The sequence below is a fragment of the Pezoporus occidentalis genome, unplaced genomic scaffold (assembly GCF_034315485.1).
Source record: "Pezoporus occidentalis ecotype Australia unplaced genomic scaffold, CSIRO_AGI_Poc_V1 ctg18, whole genome shotgun sequence".
Lineage (NCBI taxonomy): Eukaryota > Metazoa > Chordata > Aves > Psittaciformes > Psittacidae > Pezoporus > Pezoporus occidentalis.
In genome coordinates, this window is record NW_026913640.1 from 1,129,370 (window position 1) to 1,151,808 (window position 22,439).

A 22,439-nucleotide genomic window follows, 5' to 3' on the forward strand; every position below is an offset into this window, starting at 1 on the left:
CATTTTTTCCTTGCACTTGAAGCTGAGGAGGAAAAGAACACAGCTTATCAGAAGAGTAAAGGTGATAATTACTATGCAGCCTTGAAAAAGGTGATCACAGGTCTAGAACTTAATCAAGCAAAACGTCTAAGCATGGGATAGACAACTGTTGAAATCATTGTATGAGAAGGTAGGGAAGTGTGTCTTGGAGTAACAGGTATGCTTCAGGGCACTCCAAAAAATGCGATATGGCAAAGAAATAGTATAAACATGGAAGGAGACTGAAGATTCAATTCAGCTGCCCATGTGTAAACACCTATTACCAGTCAAATGCCTGAGAGTACCAGGGGTTTCGGGTGTGACAGAAGGGCTGGAGAGGACCCGTGTCTTTTCAGGGCAGCAGCTGGGTGACAGGTAGGGTACCCTGAGACATTTGAGATGGCAGCAATGTGTGGAGTTGTAAAAGACCCAGATTTTCACAGCATGGCAAAAATGAAGTCTAAAGGAAGGACAGCATTTTTCCTAAAATACTCTGGAGAAGGGATAATCCTGTCAGCAGCCATCAATATCTGAACCTAATTTAGGATTGAGGAAATTATCTTGTCAGAGAAACAAAGCTTTGTCCACAACCAATCACGGAAGCAGCAGAGGGGAAAATGGGTCAAGCAGGGCGTTCCCAACTACTTCTATAGGGAGCCTGCTTTGTTGAAAGAAAGATTGTCTGACAGAGCTGCCAGTGATAAAGAGGCTGGTTTTGGTGACTCAGGAAGCCTCTTCCATTTCTGGCTGCTCAGGACCAGGAAGCAAAGCTGATTTTTCTTGGCCTACGTTAATACAGATGCTTCAAAATGATATTGCTTACTCTCTAGTTCCAGAGATAAATTTGAATGACTACTTTTTAAACTAGGTGAGTTAAAATCTGGCCTAACAGAGTGCAGAATTATTCCTCTGCCAATTGGAAATGATGTCAAGGTGCGTTTTCCACAGTGGAAGTTTCCTATATCAATTATTTCCTATTTCCATCTCTTGCCAAATACACTTTTTTTTTTTCTGTGAATAATATGCTGGAATATTTATATATAGAATCGTAGAATCATAGAATAGGGTTAGAAGGGACCTTAAGATCATCTAGTTCCAACCTCCTTGCCATGGGCAGGGACACCTCACACTAAACCATGTCACCCCAAGACTCCATCCAGCCTGGCCTTATATATTGTGGGAAAGAAGTCATATGTGGGAAAAAGCTCATAAGTGTCAAGGGTTTTCAGATGATCTGATTTTAAGATTTCTGTGTTGTAATATGGTGATCCCTTCCAAACCTAACCATTCTGTGATTCTATGACTTTTTCCTACCCAAGGAAGAAAATGCAAGCTCCCTGAAGGGTGTTGAAAGTATTTCAGCTATTACCAAGCTCACATAATTACTGCTAGGTCAGGGATCTGTAAAACACTGTAATAGACATGCCTTTGTAAGCCAGGGAATCCACATGGCAACTTTCTGATTTCAGCATTTGCTAGCAAAGAGAAGTCTCTTACTGTTACTATTTATATTTTTCATTCCTACTGTCATTTAGCAGGAGACTGTTAATCCTGAATTGTGATTTGGGCATGTGTATAAGTGACAATTTGGCCATACAGGCAAATTTCTGGAAAGAAATGTTCCCCTAGGTTTAAGCAGCCTTACATAATACCTCATCAAGCTATTCATTAAGGTATGTTCTGTGCTATACATTTAAAGGTTCTGAGTAACATGAAACTGTCACTTTATGACTTCTGGTAAATAGGAGTTGTCAGACTTGTGGTTTTCTGTTCTATTTTTGAAGTCTGCATTGCTATATGAGCAGGAAGGGGTTAGTCATCACATAACAATAGAATTTCTTGAGGAAAAAAATACCAATTTTTTGTTAGGCTTTGGTCCAGATAATAATTAGGTTTTGGTGTTAGCTGCTTAACTAAGCAAATTACAAATTTGACTGATTTCAGTCAAATTCTTTGGTTGGTGTTTACAGCCAATGGCTAACCATCTTTTCTAGGCTTGTATAACTACATTTTGTGTTATCTAGCTAATTAAGTTGTGGAACATTGTCTACCATTGAGTCTGGTTTTCTTTTATACCAGTTCGATTTTTATTTGATTGATTGCTATAATTTTTTTTACTTAAATTAGTGTGTTATTATTAGTAGGTGAAGTTAGGTAATGTTTTGCTGATTTAACTTTTTAATGAAGGCTTTTAGTAAAATATATTAAAATGCACTGACTCACATGTCTCTGAATAAGCAATGTCAGGGCAGAACCATTACAGAGCTCAATGGAAAGAGGCCAATACATTTCAAAGACTGAACAGTACCTCTGACTAGTCTGTATTTCTTGCCAGCTTTTGTTGTATTTTAGTTCAGCCTCTTTCGAGGCTCCCCTCAAAATACACATACTGCTCTGAGGACAGCAGCAAATACTAAAATGTTTGCATGCTTGTACACAGAACTCTTCACAGCTGACTCTCTATTGGCCCTAAACACTAGAAAGTGTTGTAACTTACAACTGGGGTGGCTTAGCTTGTGCATCTGAAAATGGATCCACATTGCAGTGCTCTTATTAGCAAGTCTTTACTAATGGTATTTGAGCAGTCTGCCCCAAACCTGCCTATTCTGGCCAAAATGCATTCTGCAGGGAGCTTCATCACATGAAGCATGGAAATACATGTGGATCTGCACATAAACATATCCTGAAGTGTAGATTAAGCCACTGCCACTTGTAGCATAATTCCCACAAGTTATGCTCCTGTTCTTATTTCCCAAGCTGTATTGCCTTCCCTCCTCTTTCCTCATTAAGTGAACTTGTATGATCAGACCCTTTCTGCCCAACCGTAGTTTGATATCTTGGCAGAAATTGTGTACTGTTTCTTGTCCCAAGATTTCGTTATTTGGAGAAAGACTGCCCACCATCTCCCTGAGCAGGGGACAGCCCACTCCCCATGTCTCTGGAGAAATGTTGCTGTACTGAATGAACATTACAGGATCACATGCACAGTCCATAGGGCCAGAATTACTGTTGAAAATGTTGGAAGGAGGTCTTCTGTGTAGTCCAATAACACTGAAGTACTTTCTCTTGATAATTATTTTGGAGAGCTCCTTGAATTTACCCAGGAGAATAACAGCAGCCAAGGAGACAGGGAGGTCAGTTCAGCTGGATGGTGCAGTCATTCATTAAGATCATTATCTGTGTTACTGCTTTCTCTGTCCTTCCCACCCCAGACTGGCTGCCTACTGCATGTAGGCTGGGCTGACATTGTTCGTGCTCTGTCATTTCAAAGAACAAGTTCATGTCAGTGAGTGGAAAGCAGTCTTTGTCTCCTTTGCTCTGGTAGCAGGCTTAAAAGCTTCAGTATTCCTCTCTGACAAAAAATCATAGAATCAACTAGGTTGGAAAAGACCTTTAAGATCATCAAATCCAACCATTACCCCAGGACTGTCAAGAACACCACTAAACCATGTCACTGAGGGCCTCATCTACATGTTTTTTTTTAACACTTCCAGGGATGGTGTTTTCACCACTTCCCTGCGCAGCCTGTTCCAATGACTGAGCACCCTCTCTGTGAAGAAATTTTTCCTAATATCCAATCTAAGCCTCCCCTGATGCAGCTTGAGGCTGTTACCTCTTGTCCTATCACTTGTTACTGGGGAGAAGAGACCAGCCACCTCCTCTCAGGTAGTTGTAGAGAGTGGTAAGGTCCCCCCTGAGCCTCCTTTTCTCTAGACTAAACAACCCCAGTTCCCTCAGCCACTTCTCATCCCACTTGTGCTCCAGACCCTTCACCAGCTTTGTTGCCCTTCTCTGGACCCACTCCAGCACCTCAATGGCTTTCTTGTAGTGAGGGTCCCAGCACGGAACACAAACCATGGCTATCCAACCTCAGGAAGCAAATCCTCTTTTTAAGTTGTCCTCTGGATCTGGACTCCAACGGTGGCTTGCTACCCCTCGGCTCATTCTAGCGAGCCTTGTGTTAGTCTCTTCCCCCTTCAAACCTAGTTTAAAGCCCTCTCTATAAGCCCTGCTAATTCCTGGGCTAGAATCCTACCCTTTGGGACAGGCATACCCCCTCTGCCACCAGCAGGCCTGGTGCCGTGGTGGCTGACCCACTGTCAGAAACCTCCAAATTCTGGCACTGACTCCAGTCACGGAGCCAGGAATTAACTAATGAATGAGATTTTTCTGATGCAGCCATTGCCACTGTCACGGGTTGTGACTGGCAGGAGGGACAAGAACACTACTTGGGTTCCTGAACTCTGAACCGGTCACCCCAAGGCCCTGAAGTCCTTCTTGAGTCCTCTCAGGCTTCTTGAAGACATCTCCTCATTTCCACCTGGGAGACTAATAAAGGATAATAATTGCAGAGATGTACTGGAGGAGTTTTCTGGTGAAATCCCTTACCTTGGCCCCAGGGAGGCAGCAGGCTTCCCTCTGAGTCTGGTCAGGTCAACATATGGGGCCCTCTGTTCCACTCTGGGTGGAGTCACCAGTCACCACCACTCTTCTTTTTTAGTACAGCTGGTCGTAATACAAGGTGTTCTCCAACTCTTCCGTGGGAACTCTTCTGACCTGAATGATCTCTTATCATCATCTTGCTCACTTTTCTGATCCTGAAATATCAAGGCCTTGTATCTATTCCAAAGTGGTACTAAGGAAGGTGATGCAAGCTGGCAGATAATACGCCATCTCCTACAAGGAGTAACCCATTTCCAGCCTCTCCTGTCTCCTAGGTCTCTTCCATTTGCCTGATAGCAAGAGGAAAAGGCAGGGGGTTACTGCAACTTGCATTGTCAGCTGAGAAAATGACAGTTCTTTGACTAATGCGCTGTTCAACCTTTGACTAATGCTCTGTTGAATTGCAAAAGGAAATATTTTTGTGTAGCTTTTTATTTGTTTTTTGAAGTAATTTTTATCTCTTCCTCCTCTTCCCCCTTTTCTTTCTTTCCTTTCATATATATATATATATATTATTTTACTTTCTGGTAGAAGATAGAGCCAGGAGAAAATTATCCCATTAGAAGGAATTATTTTTGTCCTTGCACAAAACATACAGAGTAAAATCAGAGGTATTAAGTGCTTTATCATATGTAAGACTTTAGAGTTGTTTTACAGTTGCAGTGTTTCAGTATTAATACTAGTTTAGAACTTAATGGTTTTGAATCAAAGCCATTATTATTATCTACCAGTCCTCGGCAATTTATCTCATATGAATTTAGTTTTTACTTTTAGGCTTTGAATGAAAATTTATAGGTTTGTAAGCAGTGTTTGGAAAAATATTTTATATTAACGTTTTTCTGATAGCATATGTGATCGAATCAAAATCTTAGTAGGAAGGCTCGCCACCAAGCTGTGTAATCTGTACCTGCTACAGATAAGTCAGGGTGTGTCATCAGCACTAGGAATAATTATTCCAACTCTTAACGTGTTCTGCCCAAGATAAACACACAAATAAGAAGGGCTCTATTGAGTTGTCTACACACAAGCATTGAGTGATGCCTGGGTTGTGTAGTATATGAGAGTCATTTGCATGGAGGTACTGAATTTTCACAGACCTTCTGAAAGACCCAAGACATGCTGGAATACAGATAAGATAACTAGGGCATCTCAGAGAGGCCTAGGTGCCTTAGATGGGCAACTGAACCAATCTCAAGTGACATAACCACTACTGCAAGCAAGCTTACAAGCTGTAGGGCCCTGTAGTCTACTGAACAGCATCAACTATGTATGAACATACTTCTAAACTATGGGAAACGTGAGGTAGCAGAAATTCATAAAGAAGCTAAGGATGAAGTGGAACCATACATTTGATTCAAACTATGTTGTGTCATATAACTGCCTGCTTGCCTGCTTTAAGGAGTTCATTCAACTGAATGGTATGCTGACAGGTATGCTTTGACTTGGTAAATTGCAACAACTTGGTTATATGGTTTGGTTTCCATGTTTTGCTGGTGATCTTACAAGTTTTGTTCATACAGGCCATTTTTACTTGTTTTAACATCACTTTTTAGTATGAGTTTTAAATATATATTGCAAATATTAATTTTGTCTGTTGTAATTCTAAATTATATTATTGATTTAATCTTTCTGTTCATATTGCAGAGACAAAGGATTAGAATGGCATAAAATATGGCCCAGTTCTACTACAAAAGAAGTGTCAGTGCTCCCTACAGAGATCGTATCCCTCTTCGTATTGTACGGGCAGAATCTGAACTGTCTCATTCAGAGAAAGCCTATCTGAACGCCGTGGAGAAAGGAGATTATGCCAGTGTAAAGAAAGCTTTGGAGGAAGCAGAAATTTATTTCAAGATCAATATTAATTGCATTGATCCCCTGGGAAGAACTGCACTCCTTATTGCAATTGAAAATGAGAACCTTGAGCTCATTGAGCTGCTCTTAAGTTTTAATGTATATGTGGGAGATGCTCTGTTGCATGCTATACGAAAGGAGGTAGTTGGTGCTGTGGAGCTACTGTTAAACCACAAGAAGCCCAGTGGGGAAAAACAGGTATGTGCAGGATTTTCTCTAGGTTTGTAGTCTGCTCTAATGAAAATAGAACTGTGAGGCAGTAAGCAAAAACATACATGAAACTAACCATCATCCTTGCACTCAAGTATTTAAAGTCAGAAAATTAATGACTTTGATGCTCTATGCATTGTATTCATTTTTATTTAGACATAGAAACATAGAATGCCTTGGGTTGGAGGAGACATTAAAAATCATTTTGTTCCAACCCCCCTGCCATGGGCAAGGACACCTTGCACTAGACCAAGCTGCCTAAAGCCCCATCCAGCCTGGCCTTGAACACTGCCAGGGATGGGGCATCTATAACCTCTCTGGGCAACCTGTTCCAGTGCCTCACCACCCACACTGTAAAATATGTCTTCCTTTTGTCTGGTTTAAACCTACCTTTTCCAGTTAAAGCTATGGCCTCTTTTCCTGTCAGAACAGGCCTTGGTTAAAAGTCTTTCTCTATCTTTCTCATAAGCCCCCTGGCTTAGGTTTTGCTTGTTAGACCTCTGACATGGTAACATTATTTCTGCAAATATTAGTAGGAAATCATTTAGAGGTACAAATCATTCCAAAGAGAATAATGGTGGTAAGATGTGGTCCATTTGAATTAATTATGAAACTCTCTTTTAAATTGGTGAAGGTTTCAGCCCCTCCTTGTGGAGGTCACCATCTACCACCTCTGCAAGGAAACACTGGGAGACGTGGCTCAATTGACCAGAACTTCAGCCCTGTCTCCAGTAGGTATCCATCCCATCAAGTACAGATAAAAAGGCTCAAACTCATCTCCCTTTCTCCCTGTCTCCTGTAAAGGAAAAAATCATTACTCCATCTCCTTGCCTTGAAACATCTCTAGGAGGTAGCTAGACTCTTGCATATCCTTCTCACTTTAAGAACATAATGGAGACAGGATAACATAGCCCATAAACTCTGATACTCCTAGGATTCTTTCAGTAAGAAAAACATTAAAAATAGATATAATGTATTATACTTTATTTCATTTTTCATGTCTTATAGATACTGTATTAATGTATTTCAATGAATGGTATGTTGAAATGATTACAGCCCTTTCACAGATAATGCATACAATGCACTTTAATTACAATATAATGTACTTGCTATAGATAGAATTGCAGATAATAGGTAAAGAGTATAATTTTTGCTGATAAAATAACATGAATTCTATGCTTTCTTTTGTTGCGGTATGAAAGAAATATAGTAGGTCTTTGTGCACATGTGTGTGTCTGCCTTCTCTTCTAGGCAGTAAAAGCAGAACTCCTTTATGGTGACAACAGATTTATGTCAGAGAAAGGGAAGAAAACTAGACTCACTTTATGTTTGTCTCATTTCATTATTTCTCAGGTAATAGCACAGATGAGAATAAAATGTATGGGAATTTCTCAGTGCAGTGTGCCATGACCTGGGAGGATCAGTGCACAGCCCTTTGCCAAGCCAGTTAAACCAACTGTGCCTCTAGTGTGTAGCTTCTATAGTGGAAGTTCCCATTTGCAGACTGGAATTCATCTTACCTGATGGTAGATATCCAAAGCTGTGTCTCACCTCTGATCTGACTGCCTGGGCTCCCCTTACCAATGGAGAAAAATGGAGATCCCTGGAGAGCAACTCATGTGTCTTGATTACTTGTCTTAACGTGGCATAAACCACTTTTTGGACTAGCTAGAGAGAGAGTCTACAAATCTACCTTACACTAGATGCCTGCATTTCAGGCTGTTCTTTAGATTTTCAAGGCTAATTTTTGGTATGTGCCACAACTACTTTAATGGAAATGCTTGAATACAAATAGTAAAACTTGGTTTCGGTGAGCTTCATGCTACAGCAGGTGAAAGATAGACTTACTTTCTGGGTGCATACTACAGTGTTAAATTAGCCACAGACTGCTTGGCTCCAAACTAGAGGTTAGTTCAAGTGTTTCTTTCAGTGCCAGAGTCCACTGCTGGATGGAATGAAGAGTGCTGCTTATCCTTCTGTGACTTGGTTTCCCCGCTTGCACTGCTGAGGGTCTTCCTGTTACTGTAAAGCATGAACAATAATCATTAATCACTTGAACAGAAACATCTGCTTTTTTTGTCTGTACAAGGCTAGGCTTGTTCACTGCAAATGCAAATATTACTTGCAAACCAGTGCTTGCAAAAAATGGTCTTTAGACAGATTACTTACATGCATCTGTCATTGTTTGCACTGGGGACCCCAACAACCATTAAGCTTCTATGGCTGTTATATGTTTAGGTAATCATGTTGGTTCATTTTTAAGAATAAGTCATGCTGAAGAGAATGTAAATATAGATTACATTTTTTCAATAATGTTGCAATGAAGCAGATACAACTGTTAGTATTTAATATAATCAAAAGTACCTGCTGGCTGAAAAATTGTTACAATAGACTAAAGATATAAAATGTGGATGCTTAGAATTATATACTAAAATTTATATTTTCAATGTTTAGCTAAAAAGATAATTTCTTTTCCCTGGAGAATCAAGTTCCTTTTAAAACTATCTCAAACTACAACTTGACTTTTTTTTCTTTTATTTGTAAACATTTGCCACACTGTTTGCATGATGATTCATTTTCGGACTCTGTGCCTTTATTAACATGGTATTTTTGCCCGTTTGGTTTTCCTTCTTTGTGTAAAGCGGGTCAAGTGTGGTAAAATCCTGACCCCTTGATGTTAGTGGGAGTTCTGCCATTGATTCAGCGAGTTCAAGATTTCACTCTTTTGCGTTTTTTTTTTTTTCTTTTTTCTTCTGATGAAAAGTTATTTACAGAGGAGACAGATAATAAGGAGTAAGAAAAATGTATGTGCTAAATGCTGCCAAGCTCAAGAAACATTTTAGATTCACAAATACTTCATTAGTGATGAAAGTTTTGAACGTTCAAATGCATAAAACCGTGATATGATTCATGATTTACAAGTAAACGAACTAGCTTTCAGTATTTCTTGGTATCCATCATTAGTATATTATATATATTATTACATAATTTATATATAGTACATAATATCTCATTATATGCTAATGGCATAACATATTAAGTGCTATACATAGCTTATTTCAGGTTCACCCTCATACAATAATATAATTATGTTGTAAAACAAAAGAATTTTTAAGCATAGGATTTCCTAGTTAATTCAAGAACTTAGTGACAGAAAGCCAGAGAAAAATATCCTCTTGTGTTAACAGGAAGCTACAAGATGTCAATTCTAATCAAGAATCAATACATTTACTTTAAATAGTGCCTCTTTGCATTTTTTGAAGTTTTCCAACCATTAACTTCAAAATTAGAAGATGCCACTGAATTAAAAAAGCAAAACAAAAACGACAAGCAAACAAGTAAAAGCCAATAGTCAGATGTTGTTAAAGTTCTATCTGAACTCTCTGGTTTACTGACCATTCAGCTATTGGTCTCTACTTAATATCCATACATGATGTGCTTTACATTTCCAAGAGCATGTGGGTTACAGTGGGTTGAAGCCAGTTATCAATGTGTGAATACAACTGGTGCCACCTGGTGACTTCAGATGAGACATATATGTTTAACAGCTTTGAGTTGTATTTGTCTCCCTCTGTTACTCAGTTTCTGAGTGTGGTTTTTGTGGTATAAATTAATAGAACTCAGGAAAAGGTTATTTTGTGACTTGCATTATACTTTCTACATGTTTTTTAGCTGTACAAGCTGTTACAGCACATGTAAAAGTGAATAACACAGATTAAGGTGAATGAGTTGAGGAAACTTGTTCAAGTACTTTTAAATTACCAGTTCTTCAAAGCCAAATGTCCTGGATTATTTGCCAAGTTACTTGTTGCTTACCCTGATGGATAGTTGAATGCCAAATCAAGAGGGAAAAAAAAGCTGTTATTTGAAATACAATATCTGCAGAAAATCTCTTTATCTTTCAAAATTGCATGCAGCATCCACAGATGGGATGGGGGGTAGGTAGCACTAAAGAAAGAGGAGTAGAAGACATCTGTCTAAATCACAGCATGCTATAATGCTTGAGGAACCCAGGCAGTGATCTTTGTCTGGGTGGTTAACCACCTAGATACACATGCATATTCTGGGAAGACTGAAACAGAGGTGTAGCTGTCTTCTAAGGATGCTACGGAGCACATAAGTGAAGCTGAAGTTTCACTTAGTAAACTTGAATCTGTGTAGCATTGTATAGGCTGACAGTCTGGATTTAGTGCATGGGAACCTGACTCCAATGTTTACAGGCATTGCCCGGCTAGCAGAAGCACATGGTAGTGCTTTTATGACTCCCTGTTCACTATTAGATGTCAATATTGTGGTACTGTGGGTATTTTTATAGATGGACACCCTAGGAACTTCTGCAATGTCTGAAAAAAATACCATGCTAAGCCTTCTGCAAATGTCTGAAAAAAATACCATGCTGTCGTGGTTTAAACCCAGTCAGGTAACTTGTTCACTCACTCCCAGTGAGTGGTGCCGAGCTGACAACAATCGAGGGCCGTCGTCCCCGTCCCACCCACCGGGGCTCTCCCCTTCCCCGCTCCCGGAGGAACAGGGAGGAGGATCGAAAGAGTGCAACTCTTACGGGTTGAGACAAGAACAGTCCAGCAACCAATGTACAACACAAATCACCACCGCTACTATCAACTACAACAATGATAAGGGAAAATAACAAGGGAAGAAAATATGATACCACCGGCCAAGAAAATGAGTCCCACCCAGAAGCCCGTGTCCTTCCGGGTAACTCCCAGTTACCCCCCACCCCGGCCATGACGTGCTGTGGTATGGAATACCTCCCTGGCTAGCCTGGGTCAGGCGCCCCATCTCTGCTTCCTCACAGCTTCCCCTCCTTCCTGGCAGAGCATGAGCCTCACAAAGTCCTTGGTCAGGGTAAACATCACTTAGCAACAAATGAAAACATCGGCTTCACCAACACTGTTCCCAGGCTGGAAGTCAAAACACAGCACTGCACCAGCTACCAAAGGAATTGAGAAAAATGCATTGGCAATATCAATCGTGGCATACCACTTGGCTGCCTTTGACTCTAGTTCATACTGAAGTTCTAGCATGTCTGGTACGGCAGCACTCAATGGTGGTCTGACTTCATTCAGGCCACGATAGTCTACTGTTAGTCTCCATTCTCCATTAGACTTTCGCACTGTCCATATGGGGCTATTAAAGGGTGAGCGGGTCCTGCTGATCACCCCCTGACTCTCCAGTCTACGGATCAGCTGATGGATGGGAATCAGGGAGTCTCGGTTGGTGCGATATTGCTGCCGGTGCACTGTTGTGGTCGCAATTGGCACTTGTTGTTCTTCAACTTTCAGCAACCCCACAGCAGAGGGATCTTCTGAGAGACCAGGCAAGGTGGACAGCTGCTCAATTTTCTCAGTCTCCAAAGCAGCAATACCGAAAGCCCACCGGTACCCTTTTGGGTCTTTGAAGTACCCTCTCCTGAGGTAGTCTATGCCGAGGATGCATGGAGCCTCTGGACCAGTCACAATAGGGTGCTTTTGCCATTCCCTCCCAGTCAGGCTGATTTCAGCCTCCAGCACAGTCAACTCTTGGGATCCTCCTGTTACTCCAGAAATATAGATGGGTTCCACCCCTTGACAGCTTGATGGCATCAGGGTACACTGTGCACCGGTATCTACTAGAGCCATATACTTCTGTGGGACTGATGTGCCAGGCCATCTGATCCACACAGTCCAGTAAATCCGATTGTCCCCTACCTCCACCTGGCTGGAGGCAGGGCCCCTCTAATGGTCGTCACAGCGTTGGACACTTAAGTCGTGGTGAAAGGGATTATTCTTCGTTATCACAGGAGCTGGAGTAAAGTCAGCTCTTCCATTCCATCTGGGAAACTGCTCACCGAGACTGAAGCCGTAGATCTCATGGGACGATCAGTCTTGGCCCTTGCTCCCCTCTTCAGTTCACTCACCCGTTCCTCCAAAGCTGAAGTAGGTTTTCCATCCCACTTTGTCATGTCTTCTCCGTGATACAGCAGGTTAAACCATAGGATAGCCTGTGGTGTATACCTCCTGTACCTCCTCTCTTGAACAATAGGACGCCTTTTGTTAATAGCTGAGACGTGTGTTGGTACATGTGAGGAGCTGGATAAATCAGATAGATCGTCCCTCAATTGTTCGAGGTCCTGGGACAGTTTTTTCACAGCTGAGATGATGGAAGGGGTGAGATTGTCTTCGAACTCTCAGAGTTTATGAACCATTTCATCCACTGTTAGTGGTACTGTGTCATTCCAGGTTACTGTTGCCAGTGAATGGGCATATGATGACAGTGCATTCCGTGTAAGTTTTCGCCACATGGGTCGTGTACATTCAACTTCATCTGGATCTATAGGTGTATCCCCATTATTCGGCTTGATGTGATAGATCATCTCTACGATGGCCGATTCCCTCAGAGACTGGATGCCTTTGTCTATAGTAGTCCACTTGGCCGAACGACTCGTAACATCGTCCTTGTACGGAAACCTTTCTTTCACAGCTGCCAAGAGCCGCCTCCAAAGGCTGAGGGACTTTTTCTCTCTTGCAATTGCTTTGTCAATTCGCCCTTCTCTAGCAAGTGATCCCAGCTGCTTGGCTTCTGTACCTTCTAGTTCGTGACCATCGGCCCCATTGTCCCAGCATCGGAGTAACCAGGTGATGATGTGCTCCCCTGGTTGACGGGTAAAATCTTTTCGCATATTCCACAGCTCGGTTGAGGTCCGAGGTCGAGAAGTTACCTCTTCTTCTTCTTCTTTGTCATGTGATGATGACTCCTGATCAGATTCTGGACCGGGTGGTGAATTCATTGTTTCTTCATCTTGCTTCACCCTTTTTGCCTCCTTTTTGCTTGTTCTCTTGCGTACAGGGGCAACCGATATTGGTACAAATTGGTCCTCTGGTTTGGCTGCAGTGATTATCACTGTGGTTTGAGTAGCAACTGTACTTGTTGCTGGGGGTGGTGCAGCTGCTGTGCTTGGAGCTGGGGTAACCACGCTGTCTGTTGCAGTTGAAGTTTGAGCAGCTGCTGTACTTGCCACTGGGGTAGCTGCTCTGTTGAGGCCAAAGTTTGAGTAGCGGCTGTACTTGTCGCTGGGGTTGGTGCAGCTGCTGTGCTTGGAGCTGGGGTAACCGCGCTGTCTGTTGCAGTTGAAGTTTGAGCAGCTGCTGTACTTGCCACTGGGGTAGCTGTGCTGTTCATTGCAGCCAAAGTTTGAGTAGCGGCTGTTGCTTTGCCCTCAGATCCACCAACATTCTTTTCCTTTTGAAGGTGCTGGATGCTTTTGCCTCAGCAAGAATGAGATCCTATGTGGAACAATAATTTGCATTTATTCTCAGTTTTGCAGCCTCCTGGCTGCCTGTTGTTGATGTTTGAATTTCAGTTATCCTGCTACATTATTGCCCAACTAATCTCTCTCTAGTGACATGGGGAAGTCGTGCTCCCATTTTACAGGTGTCAGTTAATCCATTCAGGGTAAATAAAATGAATTGTTGTCAGAGCTGAGATTGAAACCCAGCAGCTACTTCTGGATCGTTTCTTCTCACCTCTTGCCGTTTACAAACTCAAGCAGAAAGTCAAATGATTTTTTTCCATTTGCTTCTCAGAGGAGTGAGAACAAAGTACATTAACTGAATTGGCGCGTGCTAGCATTGCACTTTGTTTTCTGTTGCCACGTCACTTTTCTGCTTAGAATTTAGCCTTCCCTGAAATTCCTTTTGCGTATGTGTACACTGACATCAGCTTATTCAGTAAGAGCAGCTAGTGCTTTGCAGACACATTTGTTTAAATTAGTTTCTGCAGCTCAGTTAAACCAACCTGGACTGAAGACCTGAGTATGTTGTTTAATGTAGATCCCATTCCTTTTCCTGAAACTCTTCTGTAATTGGAGTATATGAAAGAGAGAGCTATATATGAAACAAAATCGGGGGGGGGGGGGAACGGGACGGACCTCGATTGTTGTCAGCTCGGCACCACTCCCTGGGAGTGAGTGAACAAGTTACCTGACTGGGTTTAAACCACGACAGTTCTTTTGGCGCCCAATGTGGGGCACGAGGGGTTGAGATAAGAACAGATCTGACTGGATTAATAGTCACTCGTCACAATGCTGATTTATTGGCTCTCAAGGTTGTTCCTCTTGATCTCACAGTTTCAGTATATCGTATCTTACTCCCATCCGGTATTTGCTATTTTAGTGTTTTTCAAGTGTGGGGCTTGGGCTAAGGTTTTTGTCCCATTGTACTTTATGGTAATGACTTGTAATACAATAGAATCATTGATCATGAAACTGATCTGGCTTATGTTCCCAGTGTGGTCACTACCTTTATACTTTGGGAGGTATATGATGGAGGTGCTTAGCAATTACACATCTTTTTTCTCCTTCTCAGGTGCTCAACCTGTGAAGGAGACATCCTTTTACCCTCCCAGTCGTCCCCCCAGACCATTTACATTTGAGAGTTTTGAATTTTTTGAATGGCCTTTTAATGCTGTTGAGACTTGTTTGCTGATGGTGATGGGAATCACCATGCTAGCACGCATACAGAGTGTGTTTTGCCCACGACTGATTTCAAGAGTTAAGCAGAGTCAGGTTTGGGTCTTGTCTGGGGTCAAACGACGATGTAGGAGGACCGAAAGATTTTCCCTGAGGCTGGACAGCCATGAGTGACAGGGTGTGTGGGATAGTATGGGCAAGTATCTAGGTCAGTGGGCCCCTCCAGTACTTTGGAATTTCACTACCGAACAACTGCAAAATCCAGAAGAATTAGTAAAACACTTAAATGAGGTGTGTGGTCATTCTGGCCATACCAGAGATGGACAAATCATGGCAACATGCTGGGGCTTGGCCTATGCTTACAGGGCCTTGTTCAACACTATCCAGCTACCACAAAGGAAAAACATGATTGCTACTGCTGAACCCAGGACACATGCTAAGGCCAGAATGGCATTTGCAAACATAAGGGAATTGCTAGGGGAGGGAGAACTATAGGACAGGGAGGGAAGTGATGACAGTGATATGTCCCTGGTTTGCTCTCCTTCTGTGGTATGGGAGTCTGTTAATGTGAAAACACTGCTGGGCACAGAGGAAGGGTCATGGTAAGAAGGTGAAAGCTGGCAGACTACAGCCCCTACAGTTTTCTTGCAGTCAGTTTGGAACCAAAAAGTTAGTAGCCAGCAGAGCAGTTTGGGAGGTAAATCTTGTGTATAGCAGATAACTTAGTCTGTGGCTGCTTTGGATGCACAGATCAAATGTCACCCTTACAGTGTCTTCCCCAGAGGTGCTGGTGTCCTCAGTGAGACTTCTATTCCTGTCTCCAATCCACTGTCAGACCGGTTTCTTTATTAAGAGGAAGATCTTCATGGCAGTAGTGCGTCAGTTCCTTGTACATCACCTCTGCATTTCCAGCATGTACCAGCTAGGTATAGGATACCTGCATTTTTCTCATCTCTTTTTTTGTTCAGCATTAGCGGAACAGACAATGAGGAAGTCAGTGCATAATTTCTGATGCCCTGGCTTAGAAAACCTTTATAAGAACTGCTTCAGTTAACTCCATCTCTGCAAGAAGGCTGTAAAATGTGCATTTCATTTCCTGAAGGGAACACAAAAGGTCTTTGGGATCAGCTTTTACTCCTCTCTCCTTTTGTGTGCTGTGCTCTCACACCATGTGCTGAGAAAAGTTGTCATAGTGCTGGAAGTAGAAAGCTAAAAAGAGACTCCTGCAACTTTCATAGCCTTTTTGAACTCCTGGTACAATAAGTGAAGTCACATGATAAAATACTTTATGTAAAATACCTGTCTTCTACTTACTGTGCTATGTTATACATGTTGAATTTCTCCATCTCATACTTTCAACCTCTGTTTCTGCTCCTTGCTCGCCCCCGCATATTCAGTCATGCCAGTCAAAGTCAAACCAGGAAGCCAGGCCTCAGCTTCTTCAATGTGTTTGCCTCTAAAAATGTGAGCCCATGGCATAGACAGGTTTTTTTCATTGGTTTTCATGGATTTTCCTGCAGTGTCTCAAAGGCCCAAGAATGGGTAAGTTCACTATGTATGTTGTCTAAATACTGAGGGGAAAAAAAAAAAAATAGAACAAAGCACAAACTTCCAAAACTTAACATGTACAGAGGGGTATTTCTGAAGGAGTAAAAACCACAGCATATTCCTTGGTGAAAGCATACTGCAAATGGGTACCAGAGACAGGGTATAAAAGTCTGACATGCGATTAGGAAGTGGTAGGAGATATGAATATCTGAATTAGCATCTCAACACCTTCATGCCTTTTTAAGGCTAAAAGTTAATTAAGACTGGGGTGATCATAGCAGGGATTGTTAATGCCACCTGGTTACAGTGGACCTGGGAATGCTCACCTAACCCAAAGTAAGATACACTCACTTTGAAAATCCTCTTCCACCATCCCAATTCTTCCCATAGTTCCTATGCTTTCTGCAAACCGGGTTAGGTCTGTGTTGCCGTCAGAGCTGTGGATTCAAGTTTCTGATTTCACTGCCAGGTTCTAGGACTTCCTCAGGAAGATTATAAGGATATTTGCAATTTTCTCTACAGACAGACTGTGAGCAACCCTTCTTCATCAACAGTCTACAGGTTCCTCAAAAGGGGCAGCACAGGAGGAGGTGCTGGTCTGCTCTCTCTCTGCTGACCAGCAATGGGACATGAGAAAATGAAATGAAGCTGCATCAGGAGAATTTCAGGCTCACCAGGGAAGTGGTCATAGCAGCAAAACTGTCAGAGTTCAAAGAGCATCTGGACAATGTTGTTAATCATACAATTTACTTCTAAGTAGTCCTGCAAGGAGCAGAGAGATGGACTTGAATACCCTTATGGGTCCCTTTGAATTTGAGATATGATTCTATGATTTAAGGGCCTCTAGTAGTCTCTCTGATCATGGTAGGCTTTACAGCTCAGATATTCCTGAGCATCTGAGTAAAAGGTGTGGTATGTTCTAGTCCTTATCTCTGGGGGAAAGGACTGAAATTGAAGAGATGAATTTTTTGTGTAGGGAGTAAGGGCATCAAGCTCTGATTATATGTTTTTATGTAAAGAAATGGAGTCTGGTAGTTTGCAAACCAGATGTGAATCCAGAAATGAAACCCAGCCAAACATATCCTAACGCTGCTGTATGCCACATGTGCAGTGCTAGCCGCTGACATTTTAACCCTGCGTGAGCAAGAGGATCCAGGACATTTTGGAGTTCTAAAGCCTAAGGGTGTGTGGTGGCAGCATCTTCACCCAGAGAGGCACCAGTCATCATCCTACATCTGGGTGTTGAAAGAGCTAGCAGAAAGCTACAGAGAGGTCTCTTCAGTTCCCTGACCTGGATGATAGGCAGACCAATACCTCAGAGCTTGCTCTGGCATTTATTTGCTGCTCAGTGTGTTAGCAGCCACTGAGATCCTTGGACAGGAGAGTTATCCTGGCGGATCACTAGGAAAGCTTGCTATCTTGGGACTTTTTTGGAGGTGGAGAGAGCAGGGGCGTTATTTTGCTGTCACAGGCTGAACTTATATTTTATAAATCTTGATTCATTGAGCTGATTGATAATTATTTGGAGTGTGGGAAGGTAGAGGAGGAGGTGTTGACAATACAAGTTGTCTTTCACTTGAATCTACCGATGCAGTTATCATCAGAATAAACAATGATTGATGTTATACCAAAATGTGTCTCAACATTTGATTTTTTTTTAGCAGCATTGCCATGTAGTTTTGGGAAGAATGAAAAGGGTGTAAGAGAACACCCAGGAGGAGGGAATGGACCTGTATGAGATGTGTTAAGGATGTTGCACAGTATAGTTTATAGGCAGGCCTCTATGTGGATGTTCAGGTACACACCTAAGCTATCTGTGGAAGGGATACAGACAGCAAAGCTAGAGAGCTTTGCAGGCAAAGTGTCTTCAGTCTGGCAGCATTCCCAGAAATAGATAAAAAGTCTGAAGGTGAAAAGTCAGGAGATGGCATGGAAGTGGCACAGAGCCTGAAGAGTCATTTTCCATTCCTGAAATCCTGGCAGCATAGATTCTGCTCTACTGATAGAGCTCTATCAAGTCTGACAGAGCTCCTATCTCCTACAAAATTCCCCACGTGGATTCATCAGCCACTCTGTTCCTTTCATGTCTCTTAGTATCTTTGGACTTCTTGCAAATGCCCTTTGAGGACTCTCAGGGTCCTGAGATGAAGCCAGTGCTCTTTGGAGCTGTGCTCATAGCCCAACTTCAGTCTCAGTCAGGCTTCTCTTATGGAGCAGAGCATTTAGTCAGCTTCATCGATTATTGTCCTTCCACGCTTCATGGGATGACACCATTTTCCCAGCCCTGCATTGGCCCACAACCCAGTAGTGTACATGGGAAATTTGCTGTGTCGTGGTTGTACCTCCTCCTGGTAACAGTGTGGGTCATCATGGAGGAGACCAGGGAACATATACAGGTTGTAGACCCTGCATACCTGCAATGGCGTTACACTACAAAGATGTTGAACCTTTTGTTTTAAGATGTTTTTCAGATTTTCACCTAGTTACCAAACTGGAATTTATATTGGTGAAGCCAGATCAGAAAGAAAGGGAAAGATTTTATGAGCAGTGCATGATGCCTTGTAGTTTTTCTTATCTAAAACTCTCTCCAATAACTTTGGAAAATATCAGTCACAATCACTTGTGTAATGCTCTTCATCTGTTGAAAGTATCATTTTTGTTTTGAAAATGTCTCTCACACAAGTTCCATGAACTGAGTGCCTTTCTGCAATGTTCTGATTAATGACAGTCTAGCTGGTCGTATGTATGGAGGAGGCAATGCAAATCTATTTTGTTGGGCTTCAAGTACACAGTCTGGAAGTGGAATGTGACGGCACTCTTGGCTGTCTGAGTTGGTAGCTGAGTATTTTTTTTTTTTTTCCTCAGTAGCATCTGATTAACTAGAAATTTCTGACAGGTTTTAACATACTAATAGGCAGAGATGAATGGGAGAAGCTGTGTAGGGGATATTTCAGTTTACTGATGAAATAGATATAGTAGTCTATGCATGTATTCAGTCTTCATATAACCATATGGGCACATGAAAACAACGTGTAACTTTTAAGGAGAGGTGTACCGTAAAGGTGGAGATTACTAATTGCATATGAGATGGAGATACGGATTTACAAAAGTATTGTTCTTTGATTTTTTAGAGGTATACTGATTGTTTTTAAGTTCAAAAAAAGCTTCCTTTAAGTGTCATTATGTCTTGGCAATAAACCCAAACTGTCTGTGTTTATATGCATAGGAGGTAGGGTGCATGGCTGTTTAGAAAAACCTATGACAATTATTAAAAAAAGACTCCAGAATCATAGAATAACAGAAGCTGGTATTCTGGTGCCATCCAGTACAGCTGCTAGCAATTTCAATATCGAGATAGACAATGTGTTCTACAATATGCACCCCTCACCTTGTAACAAATACTAAATTACAATATTCTAAAGTTGAAGCAGTGACAAAACAAGCATGCCAAAATATGGGGAAACGTGATAGTTTCTTGACCTGTACAAAATTTTTATTGGAATTTGCTATTGAAAACATAAAAAAAAAAAAAAAAAATCTGACTAGCGGGATCCTTAAAGATAGATTTCTGACAGATGCTCTTATTGATCATGACTGTCACCAGTCACATTGTCACTAGCAGTGAATCTAATCCTCCATTTTAGCATTTGCGGAAGTTTAAAAAATAATAATGATGACAAATACAAATTTAATTCAAAGACAATTGGTGAACCAAACTTCTACCTAAACTTTAAGTAACTTCTACCTAAACCTTAAGTACCTTCTAACCCTAAGCATTCAGAAACATTAAGTGCTTTTCTGTCATTATTTGCTGCCTTTTTCACACTTCATGTTTTCAGCTCATGCTGGAAATGAAAGTACTTTCTACCATAAGGAGATGAATGCAGATAGCAACAAACATTAGAAAAATCTAAAATAAATCAAAATCTCTAGAAGGTTAATGCAAAAAATGAGGTCTGTGGAAAAGTCAGATTTCTCCTCTAGAAGTCACATTTTCAGGACTGTCTTCTTTTCTTCCCCACTTTACAGTACTCATCCAAGCTTACAATAGAATAGGGACAGCATACAAAGCAAAAAACGAAAGGTCCAAAATCTCTGCCTTCTATAGTTAGTGGTACTGTACTGTAATTTTCATAAGCTTCCATGCCTGGAATCCTGTTTGCAAAACCGACCTGCTTTCACTTCCTGAGAACTCAACAACTGCAAAGATAGTTTCAACTAAAGATTTTAACAGCCTTTCAGTGCTTGAAAATAGGTTCAGAATCATCTCTGACACCAGCTGTATAAATTAAGAAGACCAAGAAGATCAACAAATAGAATCTTTGTTTTTGATCGAGGTAGTCTTGTCTTCTACGGTCTAACAAATCCCCATAGCAAATTATCTTTAACTTACGAAGTTAAAAAATTTATAAACATTAAAGGAGCAATACAAAGAAATCAGTAACTTGTCTGCCTAGAGCAGCCTCTCAAGGGACACTTAATGATTTTACCCTTCACAAAACAGATTGAGAAGATCTGTGCTATATATATATATATATATATATATATGTATACAGATACATGTATGTAAGGGATGGGAGTCAGTTCCCAGTTCAGATGCCTGAAGCTGAATGCAATACACTAGACCCAGGGGACTATGCAGAGATGTCTCCTACATCAGGGCAGCCTGCCTGTCCTTCACCTGTGCTGCAAAGGGGTGAAAGCCCTCAGTAGGTCTTGTGTCATGTCTCTGATTCCTTAGGGTATCCTAAATCATACTGGGTGCCTATGTGTAGATACCTGAATCACTGCATTAGTGTTCACATATAAGCCAGATATCATATAATCATAGAATCATAGAATAGTTAGGGTTGGAAAGGACCTTAAGATCATCAAGTTTCAACCCCCCTGCCATGGGCAGGGGCACCTCACACTAAACCATGTCACCCAAGGCCTCGTCCAACCTGGTCTTGAACACTGCCAGGGATGGAGCATTCACAACCTCCCTGGGCAACCCATTCCAGTGCCTCACCACCCTAACAGGAAAGAACTTCCTCCTTATATCCAATCTAAACTTCCCCTGTTTAAGTTTTAACCCATTACCCCTTGTCCTGTCACTACAGTCCCTAATGAAGAGTCTCTCCCCAGCATCCCTGTAGGCCCCCTTCAGATACTGGAAGGCTGCTGTGAGGTCTCCACGCAGGCTTCTCTTCTCCAGGCTGAACAGCCCCAACTTCTTCAGCCTGTCTTCATATGGGAGGTGCTCCAGTCCCCTGAGCATCCTCGTGGCCCTTCTCTGGACTTGTTCCAACAGTTCCATGTCCTTTTTATGTTGAGGACACCAGAACTGCACACAATACTCCAAGTGAGGCCTCAGAAGAGCAGAGTAGAGGGGCAGGATCACCTCCTTCAACCTGCTGGTCACGCTCCTTTTAATGCAGCCCAGGATATGGTTGGCTTTCTGGGCTGCTAGCACACACTGCCTGCTCATGTTCATTTTCTCATCGACCAACACCCCCAAGTCCTTCTCCACAGGGCTGCTCTGAATCTCTTCTCGGCCCAACCTGTAGCTGTGCCTGGATTGCTCCGACCCAGGCGTAGGACCTTGCACTTGGCATGGTTAAACTTCATGAGGTTGGCATCAGCCCACCTCACAAGTGTGTCAAGGTCCCTCTGGATGGCATTCCTTCTCTCCAGGGTATCAACCGAACCACACAGCTTGGTGTCATCGGCAAACTTGCTGAGGGCGCACTCAATCCCACTGTCTGTGTCAGCGATGAAGATGTTGAACAAGACCGGTCCCAGCAGTGATCCCTGAGGGACACCACTCGTTACTGGTCTCCAGCTGGAAATTGAGCCATTGACAACAACTCTTTGTGTGCAGCCATCCAGACAGTTCTTTATCCACTGAGTGGTCCATCCA

The 22,439-nt window shown here is 42.1% G+C and overlaps 1 protein-coding gene across 2 annotated transcripts in view; it reads left to right on the top strand.

Moving 5' to 3' along the window:
- The window catches only part of TRPC4 (transient receptor potential cation channel subfamily C member 4), a 143,223-nt gene that overhangs the window by 45,484 nt on the left and 75,300 nt on the right, over positions 1 to 22,439 (top strand). The window contains exons 2-3 of one of the 2 annotated variants that reach the window (XM_062614994.1): positions 4,993 to 5,072; positions 6,106 to 6,510. In XM_062614994.1, the coding sequence (XP_062470978.1) occupies positions 6,133 to 6,510 (378 nt within the window). In that variant the 5' untranslated portion in view covers positions 4,993 to 5,072; positions 6,106 to 6,132. The remainder of the gene's footprint in view (positions 1 to 4,992; positions 5,073 to 6,105; positions 6,511 to 22,439) is intronic. The other variant, XM_062614993.1, reaches the window with a different exon arrangement.